This window comes from Cervus elaphus, chromosome 8 (assembly GCF_910594005.1).
Source record: "Cervus elaphus chromosome 8, mCerEla1.1, whole genome shotgun sequence".
Taxonomy (NCBI): domain Eukaryota; kingdom Metazoa; phylum Chordata; class Mammalia; order Artiodactyla; family Cervidae; genus Cervus; species Cervus elaphus.
Window position 1 is genome coordinate 36,689,359 of NC_057822.1, and position 18,598 is coordinate 36,707,956.

The 18,598-nt window shown below is 36.4% G+C and overlaps 1 protein-coding gene across 15 annotated transcripts in view; it reads right to left on the reverse strand.

The window, feature by feature from the left end:
* The window catches only part of UNC80 (unc-80 homolog, NALCN channel complex subunit), a 223,463-nt gene that overhangs the window by 135,816 nt on the left and 69,049 nt on the right, over positions 1–18,598 (reverse strand). For all 15 annotated transcript variants that reach the window (XM_043910184.1, XM_043910183.1, XM_043910182.1 and 12 more), the window contains exons 21-22: positions 14,409–14,505; positions 5,812–5,984 (exon numbers count right to left, since the gene is read on the reverse strand). In XM_043910184.1, coding sequence (XP_043766119.1) covers positions 5,812–5,984; positions 14,409–14,505 — 270 coding nt within the window. The remainder of the gene's footprint in view (positions 1–5,811; positions 5,985–14,408; positions 14,506–18,598) is intronic.

Here is an 18,598-nt window from a genome sequence, read left to right on the forward strand (position 1 = left end):
CTTGAAAAAAGGTAATTTCAATTGATCACCAAGTAGTCTTATGATGCTAAACTCCAATGTGGATTGAATTTGCTGCAGTGAACCTAAAAGTATGACTATATGGTAACCTAATGTTTCATTTTCCCCAGGAGTGTTCTAGTTTATGTCTAATTGGTATGATTATTGATAACACCCCATTTCACTCTCAAAAGTGTCCCACTTAGAATACAAATTATATAATCATTTCTCCTAAAGCTATCTATTTATGAAGCTATTATAATTTAACATGAATTAGGTTTTCTTTTTCCACAGACTAGGGAGAAAACTATGATCCCATGGACTCTCTTATATTCATGGAATTGCTACTAAAGCAAATTGACATTATTGTATGTTATTCATGCCAGTAAATTACCAGTAGATGAGACATCACTATGTATGTGCATGTTATATATTTGTCTGGATAAAAAATGAAAGATAATTTCACCTGAAATATATATAAAACAGACAAAAGTGCCTTTTGTTCAAACTGCACAATTTTTCTATTTTTTGTGCTTGTAGATTATATCAATATAAAGATGAAACAAATCCTTTCTAAAACATGTCTTTTTTTAAAATGTCTTATAATTGCATTTATTAAATTTATACAGAAGAGAAACAGTGTGAGGAGGAGCTGTGCTGAAATAAAAACTGAACCGATTATCCCTTCATAGTCATAGTAATAATGACAAGAGGATTGTTTAAAAGAAAAACCTTCAGATGGGCAAGACTTTGAACACTGACATTTCTAGTATTTCTTTCATTTAATAATGTTTTTTAATTCTGAATAAAATTGTAAACTAGAAAAAAATCACATTGAAATTATATGATGCAGGTAAAGAGACAATGAAAACTGTTCTGAAATAAAAACCACATCATAAGGTAAACATTGCATTTAAGTTGTACTTAAAAAAATGAACGCAACATCCAACAAAAGCAAACAACAAAAAGGAGATGGGAGAGTGTTGGACTATAAAATGATGATGAACTGAATATACTCATTTTCCCTTCCTCTCCCAAATCATATAGGATGAAATAGTAGAATCTATACCTACATCTGTATCTATCTATCTACCTATCTGTACCTATCTGTATGTACATATACGTCTGCATATATATCTGACATCTGTATCTATCATCAATCTATCCATCTATGTCATTTATATCTATATCTCAGTTCAGTTCCATTCAGTCGCTCAGTCGTGTCCGACTCTTTGAGACCCCACGGACTGCAGCACACCAGGCTTCCCTGTCCATCACCAACTCCCGGAGCTTACTCAAACTCATGTCCATTTGAGTCAGTGATGCCATCCAACCATCTAATCCTCAGTTGTCCCCTTCTCCTCCCACCTTCAATCTTTCCCAGCATCAGGGTCTTTTCAAATGAGTCAGTTTTTCACATCAGGTGGCCAAAGGATTGGAGTTTCAGCTTCAACATCAGTCTTTGCAATGAATATTCAGGACTGATTTCCTTTAGGATGGACTGGTTGGATCCCCTTGCAGTCCAAGGGACTCTCAAGTGTCTTCTTAAACACTACAGTTCAAAAGCATCAAGTCTTCGGCACTCAGCTTTCTTTATAGTCCAACTGTCACATCCATACATGACTACTGGAAAAACCATAGCTTTGACTAGATGGATATCTGTACCTACATATTTCTATTCCTATATATTTATACACTAAAACCACAAATGCATTGGAAAACATGCAAAACATATTTAAAAGTGAAGCATTTCTGAAAGTCAGGAAGCAGATGAGGTCAGATATTAAGTGAAACCAAACACAGAGGATACAAAATTTAATAACACATCTAATAAAAGACATTTGTGAACATTAATCTCAAGGGGCTCTTAACCCCAAATCAACAGGTATGAACAACTGCCATTGCCACACTTGCATAAATGATGGTAAAAACAGAATGCCACTTTGCTTCAGACATATTGGACATGCAGCTACACTTTCTTTCCTCTCAGTCCTCTTGCCAGCATTCACCCGTGATTTCGGTTCCTTCACTTTTCTGTATCTGAGAAATTGGAGTTAAGGGTGCCATCATTTGGAGACCATTTCCTGGCTTAATCCTGTCCTCTTATATCACCAAATAAAATAATGAATATGAAGGTGCTTTATAAACTATGATAAATAATGAAAATGTTACTTTGTTATCCTCTACCCTCATCTCTGCCACCACTACCACTACCACGATGACCACCATCATCACTATCATCATGATGACTACCATCATCGCCACCACCACCAGAAATGCTACCATCACTGCCATCATCACCTATCCCCTTTTTACCATCACCACCATCATCACCTATCCCCTCTTTTTACCATCACCACCATCATCACCTAGCCCCTTTTTACCACCACTACCATCATCACCTATCCCTTCTTTTTATACCATCACCACCATCATCACCTAGCCCCTCTTTTTACCATCACACCATCATCATCTATCTCATCTGTTTTTTTTTTTTTCAACCAACCAGGTCTGCCTGTAATTCCTCTGTTTCCTTTTAATCTTGACTGATACTGACCTCTGGATGCTCCTTGACCTTGACCTAGAATCAAAGACTCTCAGATAATAAAGAAATTCACACTAACCACCTACTTCTTAAGTCCCCCTGTAAACCTCCCCCATTGAGTCCAGTGTAATGACAAAGAGCTCATTACTTCTCAATGTATCTACTTCATCACTGAATATCTATAATGATCAGAAAATGCTTCTTTACTTTGAAGCTTGAAGATATTGCTTATAAACATCAAATCTCCTTTATTTTATTTCTTACCATGAGATTAATAAGATTGAGAAGATCAAGCAGACCAGAATTGGTCCAACAGGAAAGGAAGAAAGGAGAATCTAGTGATTTGTTACTAACTGGCCACAATCTTATTTGGAAGATGTAGAATAATTTTTAAAGTTCTATGGAATTCTGCCACTAATTAAATCTCCTTGGAAACTCTAAGCATTATAGAAGTTAGAGATTATATAGGTATGGAAACATCTGATGAGAAGGAATAAAATTCCAGCATCAAGACAAAGTATTGATGACTATCAAAGTGTTCATCAATATTCTTATTAACATAATCTCCATTCAGAAGCCAGTGTTAATTTGCTTGACTGGGGTTATTTATTAAATCTTCAAGTATATCAACCTGCTGGTGACAAGCCTCCTGTTTTTCCCATGCCCACATATCTTATAAATCTTAAACGCCTTCTATGTAGGAAGTATTTATTCCTTCTGTTTTATACCATCAGTAAATGTTAATAAAATTTGATGGTTCCTTTGTCTAAAAATTTTCCAAAGTATCTGTGACTTCAGAATTGAGACAAAGATGGACACAATAGTACATTTGGAACTCTACAGCACAGATTATCCATAAAGTTCTAATGCACCATTGCTATTGTGTGTTTAATAAATTGTTCAAATAGCTGCTGTCATCATCACTTTTTAAAACCACATTTAAACTATCAGGTTTAAAATATAGAACTTCTTATTTTTCACATTTTATAGTTCCTATAGTGATCTCACATAATTTTTAAATGAGAGAGTCAACATGGTGTTGTATAAAATATAGGGTCTGCTCTAATCCAGCGCTATCATTTGTTGACTTCAAGCCCTGGCCAGTTGGTCTTTCTGAGTTTCATTTTTTTTTTTTTTTTAAATACAGTAGGCACACAGTAAGTATTAATTATTAGTCTGTTAACCTAAGAATGCTGTACACTCTGTCTAGAAGAGAGATCATCATACAAATATTATCTTCATAAGGAAAGTTGCAAAACAGGTAATGCTTTCCAGTTGAGTTCTGTTGTGTTATCTTTTACTGCACTATGCCTGGCACATAGGAAATCTTCAAGAGATACTGGCTGAGTTAATTAATCAATTATTATATGATGAGTATCTTGTAAGCCACACTGACTTCCAGGCTTTCAAATTTCACCATCCTTTCCATTTGATACTTGACATATCAAATATATGTTTCTCTTCCTCTATGACTAGATCCAGTCAAAAACTACTGACAACTCAGGAGAGGCCGAGAACTCTGCTCACACTTACTGCATTTTCACTGTTACTCACCCTGTTATTCCAATACTTTCTTCTGTTCCCTAATCAAATCCCGCTGCTCCCACTGCTACCAACACCATGATATTTTATACTCTGTGAACACTTTCTAATCATTATAAATCTGACAGTTATAATACAGGAATTTATGGCTATTTTAATGAGCATTTCTGAAGTGCAAACAAAATGTGGCACACTTTATTGGCTTCAGTATTTTTTGTGAACTAACCATGTACTTACTCATTTTCTAAAGGTTCAGTGGTCCTTTCTTTATCAATTTGTTACATTAATTTATTTTAATATGCTCCTTTCAGAGTAGATCAAGATGTGATTAAGAAGAACCATGCATGACTCAAGAGAGTGACAGGCTAGTTACCACTCTCCCACTTAGATAACAAGAAATTGGCTCTCTGCTTTGTCAGCCCTCTCGCTTTAGACAGGCATCTCATTCTTTGTATATTGCCACCTGCCTCAGCTCTCCTGGAGACCTGTGACTCTCTGCATTTTACAATCACCATAGCGTATATCAATACACATTAACCACTTTGGAATTAAGAAAAATATTTACAAAGGCCAATATCCAAGAGTGAGAAACTGACTGAAAAATTTTATATAAATAACCTTTGGGTGATTACAGTGATATTTGCATTTCAGGCTTACGTGAAGCTACATACCTTGCTGGTCACTAAATATCATGACAGTAAAAACTATTAATGTCACAGAAAAATGTCATGAATTATAAGCTTTAGATGATTTTCCAAGGTAAAAATATGAGTGGCCAGCATTTATATGATCGTGAGTTATAAAATGGGCTAAAGGGTTTCTGCTGTAAAAAGTCTACTTTAATTCTTTTAAAAATGTTAATATAAAAGACTTTTATTTCTTGATATTTACCTGGCATTTTGTACCCAGTATTTATATAGCATATGAAGAATTTATTAAACCAGAAGGTAAATAAAGGAAATTGAGAGACAGTTCTATGTCTGGGCTTCGTTTACCTGACAAAAATACTTTCTAAACAAGATCCACATTATACTCTTGAATCTCTTACATGTGAATAATGCCACATGATGCTCAAGGTGTTTCTGCACTATTAATTTCAATTGATCCTTGCTTCATATTCTCCCTCAACTAATAGGTAATTAAACCAAGACAGAGTTTAAAGGATAAATACATGACAGACATGACTAATAACAATTAACAATAATAATGGCCTACTTTACTGAGGACTTGCTATATTTCAGGCATTGTGATGAAGACTTTATATCCAGTATCTCATTTAATCCTCACACTAGCCCTAGGAGGTAGACATAATATTATTATTACTCTTATTACATTTAATCTCATTTTACAGTGTTTGGCTAACAGATGTCAGAGAGATTTTAAGCCAGGAATTCTCATACTGTTCTGGAATGTGACTCATATACTGTTAATCATGATGCTATACAGAATATATTTTATATATTTTAATATATGTATTATATTTAAAAGATTCATAAACTTTAAATTATGATGCTATATAGAATTTATTTACTAAGAATTTCCCTCATTTCTTTTCTTCTTTTACCTCACCACCTTTCCCCTCCTTTTCCCACTAATGCTGAGGGGAAAAAAATAAGGCCAAAACATAAATCCATAGTTAGGGTTAGGATTAGGGATTCACGCTTTCCTCCATTAGCAGAATTAACTGGAACGGAGTACAGGGTGAGAAAATTCTTGCAACAACTTACAAGATCCAAGGCAGCTGCCAAGATCGATGCATCAGGAATTGTCCCTGGCTCACAGCAGTTCAACAAAAACTGAAAGCGCTTCATGCCTTGTCGGATTGCTCCAAGATTCACCACGTTTTTGCTTTTTCCGCCATCTTGGTTGGAAGGCAGATGGTCATCGAAACTGTGGCAACCTGTGGAGGTTTTCCCATGTTAGAAGAAAGAAGGAGAGAGAGTGTAATGGTTGTAAGTTTAAAAAGAGCTTTGAAGTTTCAACAATACATTTTCTGTAGTGTTGGCCTGAGAACATTTTCCTGACCTACACCTCCCTCCTCTCTATCTAATGCTTGATTTGGCCATGCCTTGACTTTTAAGCATCTGGTGACACATTGCATATGTAAATATGGGGTGTTACACAACTATTTAAATATAGGGTCCAATCCATAGAGAACAGACTCATAGTCGCCAAGAGGGAAGAGGGTGAGGGAGGGGTGGATTGGGAGTTTGGGATTAGCAGATGTAAACTATTACATACAGAATGGAGAAACAGCAAGGTCTTACTGGATAGTACAGACAACTATATTCAATATCCTGTGATAAACCATAATGAAAAAGAATGTGAAAGATAATGTATAAATAGATGTATAACTGAATCACTTTGCTATACAGCAGAAATTAATAAACATTGTAAATCAACTATGTGTCAATAAAATAAATTTTAAAGATTAAAAATTAAAAAGATAAATATAAAAGTCAAAGTGTTAGTCACTCAGCCATGTCCAACTCTTTGGTGACCCCATGGACTGTTGGCCCACCAGGCTCCTAAGGTTCATGCAATTCTCCAGGCAAGAATACTGTAGTGGGTAGTCGTTCCCTTCTCCAGGGGATCTTTCTGACCCATTTGAATCCAGCTCTCTGGCACTGCAGCCAGATTCTTTACCATCTGCACCACCAGGGAATATAGGGCCTGATCATTTTTATACTAGGTCTCTTCTCTAACACTGCTAAGGGGATTATTGAAAATAATTCTTCCTGTAATCAACAGCTAAATTCTGCTTTTATGGAAGATGCAATATCACTGTGCAACTTCAAGTCTGTTACAAAAAACTTATATCAAAGACAGTATCCTGATATCTTGGTGCCAGTGCAAAGAATCATTGAAAATGAGAGTTGTAAAGGACTTGGGAGGTGCTCATTTAATTCCAAGATTTCCAAACCTGGCTGTGCATCAGAATTATCTGGGAAGTTTTGAATCTTATTCAGAACTCCAGAACCAGTGTCTCTGGAAGAAGCATGAGAAAGTGAGCTTTGTAAAGCCTCATAGATGACAAGGACACTGCCAGCTTGATACCACACAGTAATCAGAGGTTTGGCAACCACTGATAGATCTTCACTTATTTTTCCAGTTAAGCTGCATAAGAATGAAAATCTGTCTGGAGTTTCTTAAAATGCATAATATCAGATTCTGTTGCTATAGGTTTTGATTCCATAGGTCTGGGGGCTAGGAATATTAACAAACACGTCACTGATTTTAATACAGGAAGTCTAAGGATCACACGTGAAGGAAGAAAAACACAGAGCACTGTTTTTCATCTTTTTTTTAACCCCAGGTATTTTCCCCAGAGGAAATCAACCCTGAATATTCATTGGAAGGACTGATGCTGAAGCTCCAATACTTTGGCCACCTGATGCAAAGAGCCGACTCATTGGAAACGAATCTAATGCTGGGAAAGATCGAAAGAAGGAGGAGAAGCAGGTGACAGAGAATGAGATGGTTGGATGGCATCACTGACTCAATGGATATGAGTTTGAGCAAACTGCGGGAGAGGGCGAAGGACAGGGAAGCCTGGCCTGCTGCAGTTCACAGGGTCACAAAGAGTCGGACACGACTGAGCAACTGAACAATTCCTTTTTTAAAAAAACCTAAATATCTCATAGCTTTTTTATAATTTCTAGTATGTGTGTGTGTGTGTATACACACATATACATATACTATTTAGTTTCTCTTATATAATGTATATTACATTATGTGTAATATATATAATCTCTTATATAATATTGAGTATACTTTTAAAAACCAAGCCCAAGTTGCTTCCCATGATTTTGAAAAGGACTTTTAACACTTCAGAATATATCCCCAGGAGGCTGATTTAGTGCTTGGCTTAATGTATACTGACACCATTCATTTGCAGTGTTGCAAACTCCAGGTCCTCACTAAGTCACAGATGCCATTATAGGAAATGGCTTTCTCACCTCTTCTATAAAAAATACCTTAATCTCGCCCAAGCACTGCCCCACTTTCCCACTTGCTGCCTCAGCTAAAAAGTGGCTCTTATAGCTGTTGCTCTCAACTAAAGGGCCCTACATGCATGTGTTGTAATTGGTAGTTGCAGGATATATGGTGAATAATTTGTTTCTGTTAATAAACACTAATGTTCACAAATTTGCACTTAAAAATAAAATCCAGAGTTAGACTTACCCTTTTAATTACTTGCATTCTTTGTAAATAAAAGGGTGGTATTTATAGTCATGAGCTTGGATTACCATGATAGCGTGTCACATATAGGGATGTCAGCCATCACGTGTACTAGTGGAAAAAGGTCAGCACCTGTTTTTCATTCTTTCAAAGCAGTTTAAGCTCGGGGAACAGATTCCATTGGACTTATTACCACAAGCTAAAAAACTATGGCATGGTATAAAAATAATTACCAATTCCTGGTCAACAGCTTTCAAAATATCTCAGTATCATGCTGAATTATACAGGTGTAAAATTATATGATGTGCAGAATTTGTTCTAAAACATATTCAAAAATAAGATGAAGCAAATTGCAAAAAATTTTTTCATTATTACAAGTGGGTGACAGATATTTGGAATCCATTGGACCACCTTTTTTACTCTTTGTCTATGTTTGAAAATTTCATAAGTACAAAAATGGCTCAGAATATAATGAAAATATCATTATCAACATTTCCTATATTTCATTCCTTATGGGTGTGTTTCCTTTTCAAGTATAAATATTCCAGAATAAAAATTCCATATTCAGCACCTTCAGTATTTTTTTCTAGTTAGTGTAAGCATATTTTGTATCAAATGCAAAAGGAAGTAGCACAAAATGAATCTGAAGATGGAAAAACTTTCAGAAGACAGAATTTCAAATGGTCCTAAGAAGGCATAGCTAGAAGCTACAGATAATGACCAAACATTTCCTGAACAACATTGTCTTCAGACAGCTGTCTTTCAAAATACTATTCTATTTACTCATCGAACATAAGCAAAACTATTAGAACAAGTAACTTCCTATTATTTTTCCTATCTATATATCACTTTATTAATCATTTTTATACAGTCCTTTAATAGATACACATGTCACAGGATATCTCATTCATTAAATATTTATAACTTTAATTGTACCTAAATTTAAACTTTGAATTTAAGATAGATTCCCAAATAATAAGATTTTTCCTTTTAGTGAATCAAGTTGTTCCATTATTTCTTACCGTAATTAAGATTTAAGATACATTAAGTGATAACTCTCAAATTTGTAACAGAACTAATGTATAAGATAGACTGGATGGTCAAAAAAATTATTTTTATTTAACTAATTTATTTAAAAATTTTCATCATTTTATTAAAGGAAGCATTAAGAATAAATATACCACCATTTTTTCAATATTTTTTGACAAGATAATTACTTCTTAAAATATGTATTCAATATTACTAAAGAAAGTCTCCCTTTCCTTTCCTTTTTTTTTTGGCCATGCCAGGTGGCATATAGGATCTTAGTTCCCCAGCCAGGGATCGAATCTCTGCCCCCTGCAGAGTCCTAACCACTGAACCTTCAGGGAATTCCCAAGAAAGTGTCATTTTGATAGAAAGAACTTCCGAAACAACACAGTTAAGAAGTATAAATAAAATAATGAAAACAGAAATGATCAAAACAATCACTGTTGGTAAGAACCTATTCTGTGAAGAATCATTCACAGACGATGCACAGTTGGTAAAAACCCATAAGTCCAGGATGTAAGGATCATGCTATAAGCAGAAGCTATTTATGTACATAGCTATAAATAAAAGCTATTTAAGATACAATGGAAAATTTCCATTGTATCTATATAGCATTAATGTGCTTGTGCGCCAAGTCACTTCAGTCATGTCTGGTTCTTTGTGATCATGTGGACTGTAGCCCACCAGGCTCCTCTGTCCATGGGATTCTCCAGGCAAGAATACTTGAGTGGGTTGTCATGCCCTTCTCCAGGGGATCTTCCTGACCCAGGGATCGAACTTGAGTCTCTTATGTCTCCTGCATTGGCAAGTAGGTTCTTTACCACTAGTGCCAGCTGGGAAGCCCATAGAGTGTTAGTAGAAAACAATATATTTACTAACTCTTTGAGCTCTTAGTATGTGCCAAGTACTGTATGAGAGATATTGTATAATTTATTCTATTTTTTGTAACAGCTATATAAGACAGATCTTTAAAATGATTTTAAAAAGAGAGAGAATGAGGAAGAATGGAAACAGAGAGATAAAGAGGGGGACAGATGAACTAACCCTGTTTAAGTTCATGCAACAGAAAGTGATAAGGTCAGAATTCAAATTCAAACTAGTAACAAACAGCCTGTTCTCTTACCACCAAGCCACCCTATGTCTTTAGAATACCCAAATGCTTATGTTGAAGACTTTTACATCCTGCTGAAGGTTGTGATTATGTCAGGAAAATTTACTGTAAGAAATTAATCAACACTGTACATGTTACAGACTGTCTAGTTGTACCCTGTTGACCTTTCATATTGTGATACTGAAAGAAACATTAGAAGTAATTTGCTTATAAAATGTACTTATTCCTAAAAAAAAAAGTACCTATTCCTTATTAATTTTTTATATACATTTACTAATGTAAGGATGCCTCTTGGCTTGCTCCATCATGATTAATCTTTTAGTCTCAATACATTCTAGTTACACTTATTTACTATTTTTTACATTAAATTAACTGATGTATAATTTACATAGGATGCATTTCCAAAAGGTTGCTAGATCTCAAAGGACATTTCAAAACCTAGTATTTCTTTAAGAAGCATTTTCCATACAATTCATGATAGCGCTGAGCACAAAGAAGTCAGTCAATTTTCCTGATCAGTTGGGGAAAAAAAACATTGTTTTAGTTAATGAAATATCTTCCTTCAAATAGAGACAATATGATTTCTAAAATGAGATATTCTTAGCAAATAGGAAAATATAGAATAAAAAGATGGCCAGTCTCTGAATGTAATTTCAGTTCTGTAAAATGTTCAGTAGATGTATTTTTCATTTGTTGAATAAAATCTTAGATTAAAAAAATTCAACCACATATTACATTTTATCTTAACCCAGTAAAGTTAGGGTACTACATTGAAACTGAGAATAAGAATGTTTGGTATTTGTTTTCTTCAACAACTTTAAAGAACCAGAGAAAATAGGTAATTAAAGTAATTTAAATGAGAAAGAAATGGACAATGCATCTATAATGGATGCACAGTGATCATCTATTCACAGATTGCAAAGTATTAGAAAAAGGAAAAGAAATAAAAAGCAAAAGCAGGTTCAAAGTTAAAATGTTTACAAGGTCAAGGACGGCAGTTGTTGCAAAATACAAAGTACTCAGATGAGCAGATAATGTTTTGATTTTGTAGAATAGCTGGGGATATCTGTCTTTTGCAAGACATTCCAAAAGAATTATCTCATAGAATACTTTCTAAGTTTTTAACAAGCCAGAGATTATGGACAAAGAATGATGATGTACAAACCATATTCTTTTCTCAGTCAAAAACACATTAAATAGCCCAGAATCAGTTCCAAATTTTATCATTTTGTCTTCTAGAGACACAGGTAGAGACTGTACTGTGGGTACTGTTGACGCAAACTCACCCTAGACTCAGGATGTGTGAATATTTTGTATCAGGTCTTTTCTATTTATGAATGAAATATAAAGAGTACGTGAAACAATGGCTGAAGTCTGTAAGAAAAGTGGTGAGAAAAACACAAAATCCAGAAGAAATTAAGGTGCATGAGCAAGACTAATGATAACACGTTTGGAATAAGAATAAGAATAAAAATATTGACCTATTACTTGAAGAAGGGAAGGGAGATAAACAACTCAAAAGGCGGATAAACAACTCAATCGTGCTTTCTTCTTTTCTCCTAAAGAGAAAAATTCACAAATGGGAAAGTACAGAAAAGCTTCATTAAGAAGGCAACAAATGTGAGAGCCCCAAATCTCTGAGGTTAGGTCTCAATTCCATCAAATTACACTCCAGGGCACAGAGAGGACTTGAAGGTGCAATCACAGTACTAGTCAAATGGCATCCAGCTAACACAGCACACATCAGAGAATGTACTTTATTTAGCTCCACACTTCCTTCTCAAACCACCACCACAAAAATCTGTTTTTAATACTAAGAACTTTGAACATTAGATGTATCTTCTCTGAAATACGAGAGGAAAGAGTGCAAGAGGACTCAAAATGACAAAGTTCCGAATTAATAGGAAGATTCTTGAAACCACAGACCTGACCTTTTATGACCCTATGGACTGTAGTCTGCCCAGCTCCTCTGTCCATGGGATTCTCCAGGCAAGAATACCAGAGTGGGTTGCCATGCCCTCCTCCTGGAGATCTTCCCAACCCAAGGAGGGTTCCCCCCAGTGCTTACATCCCTTACATCTCCTGCATTGGCAGGCAGGTTCTTTACCACTAGCACCACCTGGGAAGCCCCTTGATGTATGCATACCTAGCCAAATTCTGTAACAGAGAATTAGATAGAGAGGATCACTAAAAAGACAAAACACAACAAAATAAAAACCACATAGGAACCACTTGGTTTTGTGAAGAAAATATCATGTTAAACTAAATTACTTTCCTCCTTTTGACAGAGTTATAAAGGTATCAGTGAGATAATTTTTTGGTAAAGTCTGATGATGTTTTTGTAATAATGTGGGAAAAGTTCTTGCTGATCACTAGTATATTAAATGTATCATTGGCTGAAAACTGTAGCCACAAGTTGTTAATCAATAAAAGTCAACTATATGTATTCTAGGAGCTGTGGTTTTTTTTTTTTTCCTGTTTAGTAATAATATCAACAACTTGGATGAAAATAGGGAAATGTGTATGTCTCTGATGATGGATTTTTGCAGTATGCAGGATATTGGTTCCCCAACCAGGGATCAAACCCATGCCCTCTGCATTGGGAGAGTGGAGTGTTAACCACTGGACCACCAGGGACATCCCTGCTGATGGATTTTTATAGCACAATTGTACAGAAGACTCAGAATTTAACTTGTTTTGGGTTCTATCTCTTAACTTCCTTCCTGGGTAAGTGACTTAACTACCCTTCATGTTAATGAAACAATACATATTATTTATTCTGAGATGAAGAATTAATAATAGCTACATTGAAATAATACATGATATTCATTCATGTAAAGGACAACTGGCAAAGGCTAATCCCAAATTCAACACAAACCAACGCTGTGATGTGAAAACAGACAATGCGGTCTTAAATTGTGTTCATCTACTAGTTATACCCCTGGAGCTTAACAGTTACACTATCTATTACACTGATTAAAGTCAAATATGGTGTATTACAGTCCACCTGAAGCACCCCATTTTGTAAAGCATATCATCTAATTATGGTATATAGTAAAATAGAATTGGGATGGTGATAGATCTAGAGACGTTTCTATGTAAAGAATACAAAAGGAATCAACAATATTTAACCAGCAGAAGTGAGATCAAAAGAGAGAACATGAAATAGATAATAGGTGAAACTAGCAATGTGTGTATGAATGAGTGTATAAGTGCGTATGTGGTGGGGGGGGGGGGGCTGCCTAGAGATATCAAAACTAGACCAGTGAGTCAAAAGTATGGATAAGTATATTTTCAGAATATAAGGAAAGTCTTTCTAACAATGGAAACTGTCTAGTTCTGAAACAGATTGCTTTGTACAGTCATAAGCTTCCCCTCGGTGGAAGTGCTCAGAGGGTGGCTGGCCACCTGTCAGGGATTTACTGTGCAGAATTCCTAAGTAGATGGTGGGTGGATAAAAGGATATCTGAAGGTTCTTTAACGCTCTTAGATTTTTAATAAAGGACAGAACAGCAGAAGAAAAGCCTGTGCCTTATTCTTTGTAAATCCAGGGCCCACTAGGGAATGAGGAACACAGTAGAACATCCACCAATGTGAGTTGAACCAAATGGTTAACAGATAGAGACATATGTATATACATCTCTATTTAAAGGGTAGGGCTTGCCATGTGGCGCAGTGATAAAGAATCCTCCTGTCAATGCAGGAGATCCAGGAAATGCAGGTTCGATCCCTGGGTTGGGAAGCTCCCCTGGAGTAGGACATGGCAATCCACTCTAGTATTCTGCCTGGAAAATCCTATGGACAGAGAAGCCTGGCAGGCTGCAGTCCATGGGGTCACAAAGAGTCAGCCATGACTTGGTGAAGAGTAATGCAAGCAACATACATATGAGGAAAAAACTATTAAGAAATCAAGGAAAATATAAAGTAGATCATTTAATCTAATCAAATGTTTGTTTCATGTAATGAAAGTTGCATGCAGTTCTTAGGTCAAATGATTTTTACCAAGACGCTTGAAGAAATTTTCTTCTTCGTCTCTTCCGTTTTCCATTCCACTCCCTGGCCCACCTTCAGAAAGCTTCACGGCACTGGTGAATTTGACCTAAGAAAAAAACAAGAAGTCAGGTAACTCAATTCAAAAGAAATTCTTTGTGTTTATACTAACCTTTACCTTAGAAGAAATGGAGTAGCCATGATAGTCAACAAAAGAGTCTGAAATGCAGTAGTTGGATGCAACCTCAAAAACGACAGAATGATCTCTGTTTGTTTCCAAGGCAAACCATTCAATATCACAGTAATCCAAGCCTATGCCCCAACCAGTAATGCTGAAGAAGCTGAAGTTGAACGGTTCTATGAAGACCTACAAAACCTTCTAGAATTAAAACCCCCAAAAGATGTCGTTTTCATTGTAGAGGACTGGAATGCAAAAGTAGGAAGTCAAGAAACACCTGGAGTAACAGGCAAATTTGGCCTTGGAGTACAGAATGAAGCAGGGCAAAGGTTAATAGAGTTCTGCCAGGAGAATGCACTGGTCATAGCAAACACCCTCTTCCAACAACACAAGAGGACTCTACACATGGACATCACCAGATGGTCAACACTGAAATAAGACTGATTATATTCTTTGCATCTGAAGATGGAGAAGCTCTATACAGTCAGCAAAAACAAGACCAGGAGCTGAGTGTGGCTCAGATCATGAGCTCCTTATTGCCAAATTCAGGCTTAAATTGAAGAAAGTGGGGAAAACCACTAGACCATTCAGGTATGACCTAAATCAAATCCCTTATGACTATAGAGCAGAAGTGAGAAATAGACTCAAGGGACTAGATCTGATAGATGGATGGAGGTTCATGACATTGTACAGGAAATAATAGGAATCAAGACCATCCCCAAGAAAAAGAAATGCAAAAAGGAAAGCAAAATGGCTGTCTGAGGAGGCCTTACAAATAGCTGTGAAAAGAAGAGAAGTGAAAAGCCAAGGAGAAAAGGAAAGATATACCCATTTGAATGCAGGGTTCCAAAGAATAGCAAGGAGAGGTAAGAAAGCCTTCCTCAGTGAACAATGCAAAGAAATAGAGGAAAACAATAGAATGGGGAAGACTAGAGATCTCTTTAAGAAAATTAGAGATAGCAAGGGAACATTTCACGTGAAGATGGGCTCAATAAAGGACAGAAATGGTATGGACCTAACAGAAGCAGAAGATATTAAGAAGAGGTGGCAAGAATACACAAAAAAACTGTACAAAAAAGATCTTCATGACCCAGATAATCACGAAGATGTAATCACTGCCACTCACCTAGAGCCAGACACCCTGGAATGCGAAGTCAGGTGGGCCTTAGGAAGCATCACTACAAACAAAGCTAGTGGAGGTGATGGAATTCCAGTTGAGCTATTTCAAATCCTAAAAGATGATGCTGTCAAAGTGCTGCACTCAATATGCCAGCAAATTTGGAAAACTCAGCAGTGGCCACAGGGCTGGAAAAGGTCAGTTTTCATTCCAATCCAAAGAAAGGCAATGCCAAAGAATACTCAAACTACCGCACAATTGCACCCATCTCACACGCTAGTAAAGTAATGCTCAAAATTCTCCAAGCCAGGCTTCAGCAATACGTGAACTTCCAGATGTTCAAGTTGGTTTTAGAAAAGGCAGAGGAACCAGAGATCAAATTGCCAACATCTGCTGGATCATCGAAAAAGCAAGAGAGCTCCAGAAAAGCATCTATTTCTGCTTTACGGACTATGCCAAAGCCTTTGACTGTATGGATCACAATAAACTGTGGAAAATTCTGAAGGAGATGGGAATACCAGACCACCTGACCTGCCTCTTGAGAAACCTGTATGCAGATCAGGAAACAACAGTTAGAACTGGACATGGAACAACAGACTGGTTCCAAATAGGAAAAGGAGTACGTCAAGGCTGTATATCGTCACCCTGCTTATTTAACTTCTATGCAGAGTACATCATGAGAAATGCTGGGCTGGAGGAAGCACAAGTTGAAATCAAGATTGCCGGGAGAAATATCAATAACCTCAGATATGCAAATGACACCACCCTTATGGCAGAAAGTGAAGAACTAAAAAACTTGAGGAAAGTGAAAGAGGAGAGTGAAAAAGTTGGCTTAAGGCTCAACATTCAGAAAACTAAGATCATGGCATCTGGTCCCATCACTTCGTGGCAAATAGATGGGGAAACAGTGGAAACAGTGGCTGACTTTATTTTTGGAGGTTCTAAAATCACTGCAAATGGTGATTACAGTCATGAAATTAAAAGATGCTTACTCCTTGGAAGGAAAGTTATGACCAACCTAGATTGCATATTAAAAAGCAGAGACAGTACTTTGTTAACAAAGGTCTGTCTAGTCAAGGCTATGGTTTTCCCAGTAGTCATGTATGGATGTGAGAGTTGGACTATAAAGAAAGCTGAGCACCGAAGAATTGATGCTTTTGAACTGTGGTGTTGGAGAAGACTCTTGAGAGTCCCTTGGACTGCAAGGAGATCCAACTAGTCTATCCTAAAGGAGATCAGTCCTGGGTGTTCATTGGAAGGACTGATGTTGAAGCTGAAACTCCAATACTTTGGCCACCTGATATGAAGAGCTGACTCATTTGAAAAGACCCTGAGGCTGGGAAAGATTGAGGGCAGGAGGAGAAGGGGATGACAGAGGATGAGATGGTTGGATGGTATCACCTACTCAATGGATATGCGTTTGGGTAGACTCTGGCAGTTGATGATGGATAGGGAGGCCTGGCATGCTGGGGTTCATGGGGTTGCAAAGAGTCGGACATGACTTAGTGACTGGAATGAACCTTTACCTTGAAAAATAATTTGTTTGTGATATAAAGGTCACTTCATTTCTTCTGATTTCCATATCTGGTTAGCTAGTCTATAGAGTTTATTTCCATGTACCAAAAAAGATATCACTTACAACTATACTTTGAAGGAGAGTCTTGGTCACAGATTGAAAGTAAAATAATTGGGCACTGTGGAAATAGTTTAGTAAACAATTGAGATATTCTTAGAGTTTAATTCTGCTAAAGTCCAAACTCAGATTTATGAAGAAGTCTTATTCATCCTTTATAAAAAAACACCACAGCTGAGAATCAGATGAAAGTAAAAGATAGACAAATAGAAGATTTCAAATCTCTATGTAAGAATCAGTAAAAATGGATTCACAAGGTGTCCTATAATTAAAGTGCAATAACATGCTTTCCCCCTAATGTTTAAAATGTGTTTGTTTACAGCAAAGTAAAGAAGCTATATACTTCACAGACTCTCAAATACTTGGCCAACTTTTAGTAAAAAGAATATGAAGGAGGAATTACAAATATATCTTCTAAATGTCTCATAATATTGCTATATTCTTTTTATAATTTCAAAATATTATTTTTGAAAGAGATAGAAGAAAATTGGTTTTAGTGAGATCTAAGAAGAAAAAGTTTAGGCAAATAATTTGTATATAAAGGAATGTAACTTCCATCACACGCTGACAATTACTGTGAGCAGACCATGAACTAGTCACAAGGAAGATTCTTATCAGAAATGGCTTTCAGTAAGAATTATGACCTTTTCCAAACTGCAGGTTACTATGATGCTTAACAGATGAAGGCAAGAAGTGGGAAAAATCACCCTGAACTTCTTTATTCTTGTCAATGGGGAGAATGGTTCAGATGGTAGAAAAAGGAGGGAACAAAGATAAACTCTGTGTGTGTATAAAAGAAATATATCCACACTGTACAGTTATGTGTCCTTCGATAGAATCTCAAGATGTGAGGATTTCACATGTGTGTTAAAAGTAGCTGGGAATTAATATCTATATGGGGCTTCCCAGGTGACTCGGTGGTAAAGAATCTGCCTGCCAATGCAGGAGACGCAAGTTTGAACCCTGGGCCCAGAAATCCCCTGGAAGAGGAAATGGCGACCCACTCCAATACACCTGCCTGGAAAATTTCACTGATGGAGGAGTTTGGTGGGCTACAGTCCATGGGGTCACAAAGAGTCAGACACAGCTGAGCACGGGCACAAATAGCTATATACCTCTTTATAGCTGCGTTACAGTTTTTGTTTTTTTTTTTTTTTTTTTGCTGTGGGGAAGGAAGAAGGAAGGGGCGTTACAGTTTTATTTAAAGTTTTGTCACATTTTTCCTTTCTGTGATTGCCTAATACTAAGACATCTTAGTTTCCATAGTTCATTTA